This window comes from Lactuca serriola, chromosome 8, assembly GCF_051521515.1.
Source record: "Lactuca serriola cultivar US96UC23 chromosome 8, Lser_US96UC23_V15, whole genome shotgun sequence".
In the NCBI taxonomy this organism is placed as follows: domain Eukaryota; kingdom Viridiplantae; phylum Streptophyta; class Magnoliopsida; order Asterales; family Asteraceae; genus Lactuca; species Lactuca serriola.
The window spans coordinates 139,809,278-139,822,291 of record NC_136415.1 but is presented as its reverse complement, the minus strand read 5'-3'; the positions used below and the strand labels follow the sequence as shown (position 1 = coordinate 139,822,291).

The following is a 13,014-nucleotide window of genomic DNA, read 5'->3' as shown; positions in this document are numbered from 1 at the left end:
CTAACAGTGAGGAAAGGCTGCCCACTTCGCCTTTAGAACTCCAAATACACGTTCACGTCCTTACATGATGATTTTGTCTATTCTTGAATAATTTTTCTCTTGGTTCCATTGGGTGTCGGAATGCCTTCATTAATGTGGAATATGACAGTACACATGATATAATTTACTCGTAAGATAATACACAAACTTATATTTGTTTCCATTCACTATGAAAGGAACATTTTGTGCTTTTCATGCCAAAAGATCGTTAAATATTGGTGAGTGGTCAAGAACGTTGACGTCGTTGTTGGAACCACAACCTCGAAAAAAACATGTCAAATCCATAAATCTTAGGAAACAACAACCTCTAATACCAACAAAGGTCCTTCACGATGACCACTTGCATACAACCATTTCCACGTCGTTGGAAAATTCTCCATTTTTAGTGTGTGCAATCAATGTTTCTAAACATACCGGGAAATCCACGTCTTTGTTAAAATAAATATTGATTAAAATCAGTTTTTTCTAACACATAAGGTTAAAATTTTAACAGATACTAGTTATACAATAATGTAATTAGTTTCAAAATCAAAGATTATCCAAGGTATCATTCAATTGAAAACGAAATATATGTAACACACGTTTTTCCATAATGAATTGAATTAGGGTTTCAAGGAGTCAAAAGTTGGATTTTGAGGAAAAAGGATCCTCACGGCGTGAGGCATGGAGGCTCACGGCGTGAGAAGAGCTGCATAAAGATTTTGTGCAGGAATGAGCTCACATCAAGCTCATGACGTGAGGAGCGATGCAGCCTAAGCCCATGATCTTTTAGGTTTTTCTTCATATTTAAGCATCTCCAACCTCATTTTAGGGCTTCTTATCAGCCCCAAACCCTATTCCACCTCAGAAAAAACCCTAATGCGCATCCTTGCTTGATCTTTTGTGGTTTTAAAGTTTTTCTTGGATTGGAAGAAGGGGAAAAAAGAAGAAGAAGAAGAAGAAGAAGAAGAAGAAGGTATTGTGTTGTGATTTGTAATAAATCATCATCTTCGTCACATAGTTTATGAACCATTGTAAGTGATAAAGCTTTTACCTTTATGCTTATATAAGGCTAGATCTGAGTTTTGTCACACTTTTCTTCTTGTTTGAGCATGTTGAATGAATGGAAACCATAAAGTTGGCAACCTTATGTGTTTTTAGGGCCTTAAGAGTGTCTTGGAGTTCAGATTTAGGGAATGGTTGAGTTTTGGAGCATTGCATGAAAGTTGAATGTCTTTTCTTCAACTTTGGACATAAATGAGATCTAGACATGTATTGGACATATATGTCTTAAAAGCATCGACTTTATTGTGTATTAAGAAGTTATAAGACCCTCTGGAAGGTTAGAGTGCAAGGATTAATGGATTAACGACTTAAAAGATGGACCTTTTGCATCAGACTGCTCTCACGACGTGAGGGATGAGTGACCCCGTTTCTGGTTATCTTCTTGGAGCTCACTATGTGAGAGAAGGGTTCTCACGACGTGAGGGCAGCTCCATTGAATTTTCTTGACTGAGTTGGCCAGGGTGAGTCGTGATGAGTTGGAATCGGACTGAGTGGGAGCTCACGCCGTGACCAAGGATTGGCAACGACGTGAGAATGAACAAGTGGACTTTGGGTTGTTGAATTTGACTTTGACCGTTGACTTTTGACTTGGTTTGACTTTTGGGTCAAGATTATATTTTTAGAAGGTAGACTTAAGGTTTACCATGTGTGGATCGATAGGAGGTGTCGAGCACCCGTCTTTTGATAGGAGAGCAGTTAGCTGAAGTCGGGTTTGTGATTTAGGTGAGTCTCCTCACTGTACTCGTGGGTCGAAGACACCAATGTCGGCCCGCTAGGATATGTTATGCTAGTTGTCTTTATGACTCTTGCATAGTATGTTGGGCTTGGCCCATTGTATAATCGGTCTAGCTCATTTGTATGTTGTGCTAGACCCATGGATCAGGAAGAGCTAGGACCATTGTATGTTATGTAGGGTGCTAACTATCTTTGTGACTTTTGCATTTGTATGATTGGGCTAGACCCATTGGTTAGGCAGGGCTAGGTCCATTATGGTGGGTTGGGCCCAATGGTATGTATGGTATGTGGTATTTTGGAGAACTCACTAAGCTTTGTGCTTCCGGTTTACTGTTTATGATTTTAGATACTTCCGGTAGAAAAAGGAAGGGTACGGCGTGACTGTACTACATCCACTCATGTTTCTGCAACTTTATGATTTTGGGATTGTACTCTGATAACTATTTTTACATTAATACACTTTTGAATGATTGGTAATACTAAATGGTGTTATGATTGAATAAAAAATGAAAATTTTTTTTCTTGATAATTTGGGACGTTTCAACAGTTGATATACGAAAAATATAGTTTATAACGAGATAAAGAAATCAAATTTGAAATCAGACATATGTCACTATGTCAGATTGAGACAAATTATTATCCTTATATAGATAATATTAAGACGGTCTCAATGGTGTGTTTGAATTTATATCAAGTATTATGTAATACGAAAAAATAGTTCAGACCAGACAAATTTATATTATTATAATGATAAAAATAGGACGCTCTCGATCTCAATGATAAATTGGGGATTTATACCAAGTATTACATAATAAATATTGTGATAAAAAACAAACTAAAAAGTTTAAATTAATATTAAAATAAAAGAATACCCAATTATTATTATTATTATTATTAGTATTTGTGTTCCTCTATTTGTATAATTAATCATAAATTTATCATATTAGTGCATTTTTTTGTTATTAATATTCTTTTATTACATTAAAAGGTGTGGTGTGAATGTTTGACATAGTTTGCTTTGAAAACATTACCATTCAATTTTTTATCAACTAATGCATGAACAATTCTTGTGTTCTCACTGTGCAACGACAATGTTTAACTGGGATTATAATATTATAATTTAGTTGAATAATTTTATTAATATAATATTACATGTAAATATTATAATATTATAATTTTATTTTACATTCAAATTAATAATATATTTGTGGTACCAAGTTGTAAAAGCTATTAAAATTTTTATATAGACGATCCTAAACATCTCATACCCAATATGTAAGGCTCGGATGAATGTAGCGGGAAGGCATATCGGGAAAAAAAAACCCGCACCTCGGAACACTACATCGAAGGTGCGGAACAGGTGGCGTGGAAATGGAGTGAGAGGAATGTTTCTCGGATTCTCTCTCTTCCTTTGATTGGTCAGACTTTTTTTATTATTATTATTTTTAATATTTATTAAATTATATACATGCTAAAAAATTATTAAAAATATATATCAAAATTTATGGTTTTTAATCTCTTACAAAATAGTATATAATATATATATATATATATATATATATATATATATATATATATATATATATATATATATATTGAAAAATAACAATTTCCTATGTTTTGACCAGAGAAAAAAGGATGAGAAAAGACTAGCGTGAGATTTAAAAAGTGAAAGATTTTTCTCTAGTCTTAACGTGTTTAGAAAAAAAAAATCCCAACATACAAAAATTAATATACATAGAGAGAAGAAATTTTTTTCTATTAACAAAAAGAAGAAAAACCAAATCGAACAAATATTATTAAATCATTTATAATGATAATAACAAATATCATTGATATTAATGATGACCTTTTAGTTTTTATCAAAAACTAACAAATTGTAATCTTAGTAGATTATGTTGTGTTTGGTTTAGTTTTTTACAACAAAAAGTCCTTTTTGGAAAAGAAAAAAACAAAAGATGTTTGACAAAACTAGTTTTAAAAGTTACTTTTGGAGTTTTTATATAAGAAAAATAAATTTTTTGGAAAAGTCAGGAAATCCTGACTTTTTGTAACTTTTCCAAAAAGGACTTTTGGGTTGTGAAAAGCTAAGTCAAACATCCCCTATATGAAATGTAATTTTAATATTGATTGTAGTAGGGGTGAGCGCGGTGCGGTTCGGTGCGGTTATTAGCCAAAATCTCACCACTAACCGCAAATGCGGTTAATCCATTTTCAAAACCGCTTTGTGCGGTTATTTTTGCGGTGCGGTTTTGTTTTTTCTGTGTTGCGGTTATTAACCGCATGGATTTTGTGCTGTTATTTTGTGTTGTTTTTAACTACAGTTTAGAACTCAAACGGTTTTAAGAGTTCAAACATATTACTTGTAATAATAATAAAAAACCATAAGGTATAAGACAATTAACTTAAATCAGAAATAATTAATATCTTAAAAACGTCAAATCAATAGTAATTAATAATAAATTTTTTAAAATTGTCTAATTTCACCATTTTTCAAAGTGAAACATAACAAAAAATCAACACTTTTGTCTTCTAGTATTTTATTTATCTTTCATTCATGAAACTTATCTTATTTTTAATATTTAATATATTAATAATTAATAAAAAAGTTGTATATAATATATGCGGTGCGGTGCGGTTTTTTTTTTGTGGTTTTTGAAAACTAATAACCGCACCGCACCGCAAATTTGCGGTTTTTGAAAACAGAAAACGTCACTATCGATTTTTATTGCGGTTGCGGTTTATCGTTTGCGGTTAATTTTAGTTGCGGTGCGGTTTTTGCTCACCCCTAGATTGTAGTCTCTCAGCTTTTTATTTTTATAAAAAAGTTAAGTTAAATAATGTAAATAAACTATAATCTAGTTCAATTTTATAAGGATAAAAAGTCGTATATAGTCAAACGACCTACGCTTATTTTGATGCTAAACAAAGACATTCAAACAAATACTATGTGTTACTGATAATGTGACTACTGTCTATATCAAAATCCGAAAAAGGAAATAAAGGAGAAAGGGTGTTGATTTGATTTCTTTAAAAGAAGGGTTTTTTTCTTGTTCTCATATTGTCTGCAGAAAAAGAACAGGGATGGAAGGTGTGAAGGGAGCAGAAGCAGGAACATCATCTGGGTCTACTTCATGTTCACTTCTTGATGATGTCAATGGAGATTTGAAGAACAAACAGACAGGAGAATTTACAGAAAACCCCTTAAATGTTAGGGTTTTTGAACATGAACATGGTGATGATGAAGAAGAAGAAGAACATGAACATCATCAAGTGGGTGTCTCCAAATTTGTTCCTGGCCCTCTTCTTCCTCTTAAGGACCAGCTTGACAAGGACAAGGTTTATTTTTTACTTTATTTGTAGAAAATTTAAATGTTTTATGTCTCATATTTACTCTTATATAATCCTCAGTTACTTTTAAAATATGGTATGCTCTGTTTCAATCTAGGGTTTGTAAAGTCTTAGCGTATGCTCTGTTGCAATTTAAGATTTGCAGATAAATGTCAAATTAAGATGTAATTTTTTCTTTTCAAAATTCTTGCTTTGCGTCTTGGGGTATGTATGTGATTCTTGCATTTTAAGCTTTATTTTCAAGAATAGCTGAAAACATGAGTGAATGTGTACAATTTGCAGAATCCCAGTGTCCTACATCAAATTGACTGTAAAAAGTTGCACAATTTCAAAATTTGGGGTTCTAAAAGAAAGGTTTTTAATGGGCCCTAGTGCACTTCTAGGGTTTCTTTCGATTTTGTCTTGCCGCTTTTGATAATTAGTGGGAGTTGTTAATTTCCGGTTGACTATCTTATTTTGCTTCGTATTATAATTCAAATTTGGAATTAATAAAGTTGAAATCTTGCTCTGTTTCTTAAGTTTCTCTATTTTCATCAGCATTTCAACTAATAAAAATGGGAACATATGTGGCGAATTTATGCATAAAAATGAAAATAAACGCAATTTCAATTTAGGGTTCCTATTATATCCAATAATGTAGTCATAGAAATTTGGTATGTCCAAGTCCATGTATCCTATCCTTTGTGTTGATTAGTATATACTATCCCAATTAAGTCAACATGCCACCTTTCAGAAGGGTAAAATTGTCTTTTTCTAGGACATGTTTGCTGGAACACAGTAATATGTTTCAAAAGGGTAAAACAGTCTTTTGGTTTTACAGGATGATGAAAGTTTAAGGAGGTGGAAAGAGAAGTTGCTTGGTGGAGTCGAAAGCGATTTGTATGGTTAGTCTTATTTCATTGTTATGATCATTTTCACATACAATTTATCAATTTAGCCAATTAAACTATTTTCGATAGTGAGTAAGATGTTATTATACTTTTGTTAGGTCAAAAGGATCCCGAAGTTAAATTCCACTCCATAGGAATCGTATCAAAAGACGTTGGGGAGATCACGACTTCATTACCGGTCAAAGAAAGTCAAAGTGGTCGTCCCCTTTTTACACTTAAAGAAGGAGTTCAATATCGGCTTAAGCTAACATTCACTATTCTTCACAACATTGTTTCTGGTCTCACCTACACCAATACAGTGTGGAAATCAGGAATCCAAGGTAACTTTCCAAGAGCATACAAAATTTATCGCCCCATTTTTCGGGGTTGTAAAACTTGGTATCCAGTTCAATTTCATTTGAAAATTCCTTTGAATAGCTTATAGAATTCATGTAAAGGGTTGTTTTATAGTTGTTGGTTTAGTCAGATCCGACTATGTGAGACTCACTTTGAATTTGACCGAGTCAGTCCAGCCTTTTACCAAACCTAGTAAGAGGCATTTCAAACAACCCCTAAGTTTTAAAGCGTGAAAAGATTCTTGTTTGACTTTAAATGTCAAACCATATGGATTGAACTTATTTGATTGTGTTTGGTGTCAGTGGATCGAATCAAAGGAATGTTGGGTACATTTGCACCTCAAAAAGATGCTTACGTGGAAACCTTAGAGGAGGAGACCACGCCATCTGGCATACTTGCAAGAGGAATATACACAGCAAAGCTGAGGGTAAGTTATGTTCTTGTTTTTGTGGGTCCCATCAAAAATCGATTAAATATGAAGTATAATTTGTACGTTTGTTTGGTGATGCAGTTTGAAGATGATGATAAGAGGTGTCATTTGGAGCTTGATTATTCTTTTGAGATCAAGAAGAAAAGCTAGTTCATATGCCATATTGAATTAATTGTTCAAGTTTAAAGTCATTTATTTATATTCTCATTTTACTACCCTTTTAGACATTTTTTTGTCATTGAATTTTAGTTTAATTATTGTTAAAAATCTTTTGCTCAAGTGGGAGCCATACTGTCGTATCAACTTGTACTGTATTAAGTGGAAGTTGTACATCGTTATGCATTTGATTTTTTTCTGTGGCATTTGAGAAAATAATGTTTTTTTTTAATATAATTTTGGATGGCCATGGCCTTATGTGTATTGTTTAACATGATGAATGATACATCTCTACATATTTCAATCACTAATTTCTGTCAAATGCTTCAAAAAAATATGCCTTCCCTCTAGTTTGCCATCTATGGTATGTATGATGTATATAGTTAACTCATCATGGCAATTGGCACATCAATAGCATTTAAATCCCATTCCCACCATCATTGACCAATCCTGCATCAATCAGCATTTTCCGTTTGTCAAAATAAAGAAATCAAATAGAAGCTTTTTAAGGAAATGAAACTACCTCTCATGGTTATGGTTGTGGTTGTGGTTATACATATTTGAGAAGGAGATCGGCTGAAGAGCTTTTGACCCTGCAACTTTGACCCAAATGAACATCTCCAAAAACATATCTGCGTCATTATTTTTACATACGTAAAGTAAACTGCCAACATATGGACCAAATTCATTCTAAGTTTTTTTTTTTTTTTTTTTTTTTTAGGGCTATTGCACTATAGATTGTCCTATTGTCATGTGTAACAGATAAGGAGTGGATTTACCTGTATTCACAATACTCGGCCCACGCACAACGAGCTTTTCCATAATCCCAATAACAGTCTTCATCCCTCAAAGGTCCACGCTTAGCTGTAAAAAAAACCCACAATTTAATTTAAATTAAAAATTCTTTATTTTGATATCTCTTCAAAAAAAGAAAAGGGAGGGAAAACCAAAACTAACCCTTGGTAACAAATTTGGATTTCTTATCCGGATGAATATCATGCCACATCTCAAGCCATAGCTCCCGCATCAAAATTGGTGATCTCACAATGTTCCTATGATTTGCTGCAAATAAACACTCAAATTCAAAGCCCTAAATAATTTTTTTTTTAAAAAAAAAAGATACCTTTATCGATTTCCCAAACAGCTGTTCTTTGTCCAGGAAGGCTTTCAGAGTCTTCATAATAGGTAATGTACTTAACACGAGGTGACCTTGTCATGTTGGGGATTATATCAGCTCCTATTTGGTGTTCTACATCCGTATGCACTTGCACATCCTCCCCATCATGTTCTGACTAAAATAATAATAATAATAATAATTGAATTTTTTTTTTAATGTATGATATTATGATGCCATTAGGGCTTTCACATACCTGAGGTGTTCTTGTTATATTAACTTTTGGTCCCAGCCAATTCTTGCAATACGAAAGAGAATTATATGGTACCTATAACCAATACATTTCTTGATTTCAATGTTTTATATTTTTTAACATAAAAACATTGGTTTAACCATTAATACATGATCTTCTTTTTCCGTAATTTTCTTATACAGTAATTATTTTTGCTTACAGTTTCATCACCACTTGCAGCCCCGGGATTTCCTTCAATTAAATTTCCAGACCTTATATAAAAAAATAAATAAATAAACAAAAATACCAGAAGTTGAATAATGGAATTAAAATCTGAAATTTTTGGTAAAGAAAGTAGTTATTATACCTGGTATACAAAGTTCCCTCAAATTCATATACAACATCAGTCATAATCCAGTTGTCAGGGTAAGGTTTTCCACTTGGTGCAAAATAGTATCCAACTTCAGTTCTTGAATCTACTCCATATATACAAAATATGTTCTTCAAAGGTGGTCTCTCCCATGGTGTCAAAGGATTTAATACTGGATCACCATGATACAACCTGTATACCACAAAAAAAAAAAAAAAAAAAAAAAAAAAAAAACATCTTAAACAAATACCCTGACCAAAAAAATTATGTAAGACTTTACTATATTTGCATTATTACTCACTTGTCTAATTGGTAGAGAAGCCTTTTGCTATCAGGATCATAATCCTCAATTGCTTTAAAAAATGTTCCATCTGCTATTTCTCGAGCATTAAATGATAACTGAGTAGGGACCCCACATTCCATGTTAGATAAATTGGCTTGTAACTCATCTCCAAAAGATGGATAAGCTTCTGCTACAATGTTGAAGAATGAAGCCCATTAAGATAGTTAACAGAAAGCACTTTTTTTTTCTTTATAAAATCATTTATAACATACCTACAACTGAAGGGATTTCAATGTTGATTATGTTAGTTGGAAATCCAGAATAGTTTAACTGATATTCAAGATCATCACAGTGGTATATATTGTGTTTCTTTTTGCGCCCAGTGGAAAAATGCTTTGAGTAGACATTTTCACTTCGACAATACTCTGAAAAAGGTGTCATCCATAGTGAAGAGCCAAATGAATTGAACATCAATCGTGCTGTTCCCTGATAATAAATTGACATTAATAAGATAACCCAAAAACATAAAAAAGGAAAGAGAAACAAATACTTGAAGAACAAACCTCAGGTACAGGAAGTCCAAATGTGGATCCAGAAAGTGTTGCTTCTACTGTTTGAACTGACCCAAGAAGTGGAGACCCTGAAAGTAAGAATTAGAATGCGTAAATGTCTAAATTGCCCCTTAAAGTTTGTGGCCAGAATGACATGTAGATGTGACATACCCACAGCAAAATAGGCATGAATGTGATCATCAAGCCATTGGATATATTTTTTAGGGGCAATTTCTAGCTTCAACCACTCCAAAAAGTAACGAAAAACATTGTTGCCCAAAGAGTGGGCAAATACTATGGAGGGCCCACCACGATGTTTCAGAGCTGTTTCAAAAGTAAGTCTGCAAAGAAATTTAAAAGAAAAAATTGTGGGTGTCAAAATTATTATGATTCAGATCATGACTGAAAGATATATAATAACTGAATACAAACTTTAGCTTGTGGAAGTACAAATCCCGTTCTTCAAGCTTTGATGGTGACAATCTCCAATCATAAGGAACAGCAAGAATAGCATTTGCCTCAATCCCAAATTCAATGCACCATTTGATCCATTCTTTCCATACTGATGAAAGAGGACCTGATAATCAAGAATTCACTTTCAGGGACTATATGTTACACCTTACATATAACTTATATAAGTGTGTGTTTATGTATATACAGATGGTGGAGAGATGAAAAGAATGTTACCTGTTATATAACCTGGGTCAAGTTCTGTGATAGCTGAAAGGCCACTATCTGGGCGTGACTTACACTCTGGATGATCTGTTTGATTGTAAGGATCAAGCATCATGCATTTAAGCCAGCAATTCATTGCAGAAAGACACTGCATGGTAGATTGTAGCCTTCTTCTATCATCCACCAGACAGTATTGGATAGAAAATGAGAAATGTAGCATTACTTCTACTATATCATATATAAACAAAGTTCAAAACACCAGAAATGAATCACATTTTATTTGGATATAACATCCAATGTGGCAATATGTCTTATCAAGTTGTTGCACAATCTGGTAGTGCCTTTTAAACTTATAAGTTATAATCTACCATATCTTTTTCCTAAGAATATATACGCATCATATAGGATATCTCTAGGATCATCACTTATATGTTTCAAAAGCTAATACTGTGATTTCAAGTACCAATGATAAGTTTAAAGTGTTTGACAAAAAGTGATTTTGTGATTATTTGGGGTCAAAAAATTTAGATTTGGAGATGCTTACCCCTAACTTTATGCACTTACTTATGGTTAACATGTTTTTCCTAACCCCTTAAAATCCATACATGTTCAAATTATAAACTATTCCATTTGAATTCCAAATCCCAAAATAGTTTAAGGGAGCATGGAGCATCATGTATAATCTACTAGAAAAATCAATAACCTAACACAATCGGAATAAAAACAATGTTAAGTTAGAAGCATATCAATTCAACAGTGCTAATATGCAAATACGTTATCCTTCATAAACTAATAATTATAAATTCATAGGTAATCACACGTCACGGTTGCTTGATCATCAACAGGATAAAAGTAAACACATGATATAGAAATTTTTGATGGGTTAAATGAAAACATCGTCAGATTGTAGGAAAATATACTTTGGTCGTGTCGAGCCAAACCAAATCGAGTGGATTGAAATCTAGAGGAGAGTAAGGGCAATCCAAAATAGACCAGGCTCTGAGCTGAGTAGACGCAAAACCTGGTATTATAATCCCCGATAACTTGGAGTAATCTCCCTTGAACTGACCGCCATTGACGACGGAGGTTCTATCCAAAACCCCGACGAGAACGAACACGACGGCGATGAACTTTAAATCACTTTTCATTCGCCCTGCCTCCCTTGTGTGACTCCGTGTGCGAGTTATGATGGTTGACTGGGGGTTCGATGGAGGAGGAAAAGGCGTATAAGTTAGTTGGAGATTTGGTTGAGTTTTATACATCCATCGGAGACTTTTCGCCGCCGCCGGGGAAATGGAGACATGATTTGGTTCAATTGGTTATATCGTTCATGTGGCAAATTTAAAATAGCGAGGACGAATATGAAAAGTAACATTTTCTACCTTTTTTAAACAATTTAGTTTTTACCAAAATTAATAAGTTCTTCAGAAAACTATAAATTTGGTCCCTGTAATTTGTTAATTCTTATAATTACAGTCCTTTGGTTCCAAAGTTGCAAATTTCGTCATTATCAACAGGTTTGGTCCCTCTGTTTGACACCGTTAAATATAGTCTTTTAAACCTCTTTAAAATACGCTTTACCCTTGATTTACCTCTGTTTATTTATTCACCATCATAAACCCTTCCACTCCTACATCTTTCACGACGTTTGTTTGGTTCAGTGTTGATCAATTGTTACAAGGTCTAAATCGAGCATTCGAGCATAAGTGTGTTAGCCTTGGATATTGATCTTAGCCATGACTACAATCGTCAAAGATTAGCACAATTTCCCTTTACATTTCCTCATTTCTAGAGAGATAAACATTCCTTAATATTTTTGGTATATCTGTTTTGCCAAAATTTTCATTCGCTCGAAGGAAATATATATATATATATATATATATATATATATATATATATATATATATATATATATATATATATATAAAAGCCGTTTACTCGTGTCAAGCGACAGGTTGTGAATTATTTTTTCAAAAATTAGTTTGTATAGACGATTAGTTTTAATTTAATGATTAATTTTTCTTTTGCGAACAATATATTTGTTATTGTATTTGTCGCTTTTGTGTATATTAGATATATGTTTTCCTATCTTGGATCCATTGGGTAAAAACCAGATCATTTCTATTTTATGATAACATATTCCATTTCAAAGAAAACAAAATGTTTTATAAATAACATTCACCATTTAAATATATCATAAATGTATGTAAATAATTGTATGACATTTTGGAAAATAGTTTCATTTATTGTTTAGTATTGAGGGTTTAGAGTTTATGGTTTATGATTAGGATGTGAATACTTTCAATTGGATAATAATTCATTTTGAAAATTAGTTTATCTTTGGTGGGCGTTCGTTTTAGTTTAGCAAGGAGTCCTCTTTCGATGAATGGTTATGTTTTAGAAACATGTTAATTACAAAAAACATGTGTATCGGCAAAATAGTTTTTTTTAGAGTATAGATTTTGTGATTCGCATTTGAAGGTTAGAGTTTTGGGCTTAAAGTCTAAAGTTTAGCGTTTTTAAAAACAAATTATCTAATCAAATATAAGTTAGCTTTGTAACAAAACAAACATAAATTCAGTCGAAAATTATATTTTAATCTTTTGTCATCTTTTTAAAAATGGCATTATTTTTTAATTCTGAATATTAAGTCGTATTGTTTTTAAAATTATAATATTGTATTATTTTTAAATTAAACATACGTTGCAATTTAATTTTATTGTTAAATTTTGTTTTCCATGTAGTAAATTGCTACCATATGTGTGAATATACATGTTAATAAAGTTTATGTTCTCCATCTCCAGTTTT

The 13,014-nt window shown here is 32.6% G+C and overlaps 2 protein-coding genes across 4 annotated transcripts; one reads left to right on the top strand and one right to left on the bottom strand.

Annotated features, from left to right (window-relative positions):
- Positions 1-4,738: 4,738 nt before the first annotated feature.
- On the top strand, positions 4,739-7,187 carry LOC145065744 (rho GDP-dissociation inhibitor 1-like). Its single transcript, XM_079012804.1, has 5 exons — positions 4,739-5,157; positions 5,990-6,053; positions 6,158-6,379; positions 6,698-6,822; positions 6,907-7,187. The coding sequence occupies exons 1-5, from the start codon at positions 4,903-4,905 to the stop codon at positions 6,973-6,975; spliced, it is 735 nt and encodes a 244-aa protein (XP_078868930.1). The 5' UTR covers positions 4,739-4,902; the 3' UTR covers positions 6,976-7,187.
- PSAT1 (phospholipid sterol acyl transferase 1) lies at positions 7,188-11,550 on the bottom strand. Of its 3 annotated transcripts, none has more exons than XM_079012803.1 (15): positions 11,127-11,550; positions 10,219-10,379; positions 9,964-10,108; positions 9,703-9,872; positions 9,544-9,620; positions 9,253-9,466; positions 8,999-9,170; positions 8,695-8,889; positions 8,548-8,599; positions 8,352-8,423; positions 8,105-8,273; positions 7,939-8,043; positions 7,761-7,845; positions 7,505-7,613; positions 7,188-7,431 (listed from the first exon to the last, which is right to left on the bottom strand). In XM_079012803.1, exons 2-14 carry the CDS (start codon positions 10,358-10,360, stop codon positions 7,532-7,534), a joined length of 1,680 nt encoding a protein of 559 aa, XP_078868929.1. In that variant the 5' UTR covers positions 10,361-10,379; positions 11,127-11,550; the 3' UTR covers positions 7,188-7,431; positions 7,505-7,531. The 3 variants fall into 3 exon arrangements, with proteins under 3 accessions (XP_078868929.1, XP_078868927.1, XP_078868928.1); XM_079012801.1 differs by having other exon boundaries at positions 10,219-10,354; XM_079012802.1 differs by having other exon boundaries at positions 8,999-9,167; positions 10,219-10,354.
- Between the last annotated feature and the right edge of the window lie 1,464 nt (positions 11,551-13,014).

Excerpts from the sequence above, each read along its gene's own strand:
- LOC145065744 (XM_079012804.1), top strand. The coding sequence starts at position 4,903 with ATGGAAGGTGTGAAGGGAGCAGAAGCAGGAACATCATCTGGGTCTACT. Across the intron at positions 5,158-5,989 it reads ACCAGCTTGACAAGGACAAG|GATGATGAAAGTTTAAGGAG; the intron begins GTTTATTTTTTA and ends TTGGTTTTACAG. Across the intron at positions 6,380-6,697 it reads GTGGAAATCAGGAATCCAAG|TGGATCGAATCAAAGGAATG; the intron begins GTAACTTTCCAA and ends GTTTGGTGTCAG.
- PSAT1 (XM_079012801.1), bottom strand. The coding sequence starts at position 11,468 with ATGTATAAAACTCAACCAAATCTCCAACTAACTTATACGCCTTTTCCT. Across the intron at positions 9,621-9,702 it reads TCATGCCTATTTTGCTGTGG|GGTCTCCACTTCTTGGGTCA; the intron begins GTATGTCACATC and ends TCTTACTTTCAG. Across the intron at positions 8,600-8,694 it reads GAGGGAACTTTGTATACCAG|GTCTGGAAATTTAATTGAAG; the intron begins GTATAATAACTA and ends TTTTTATATAAG.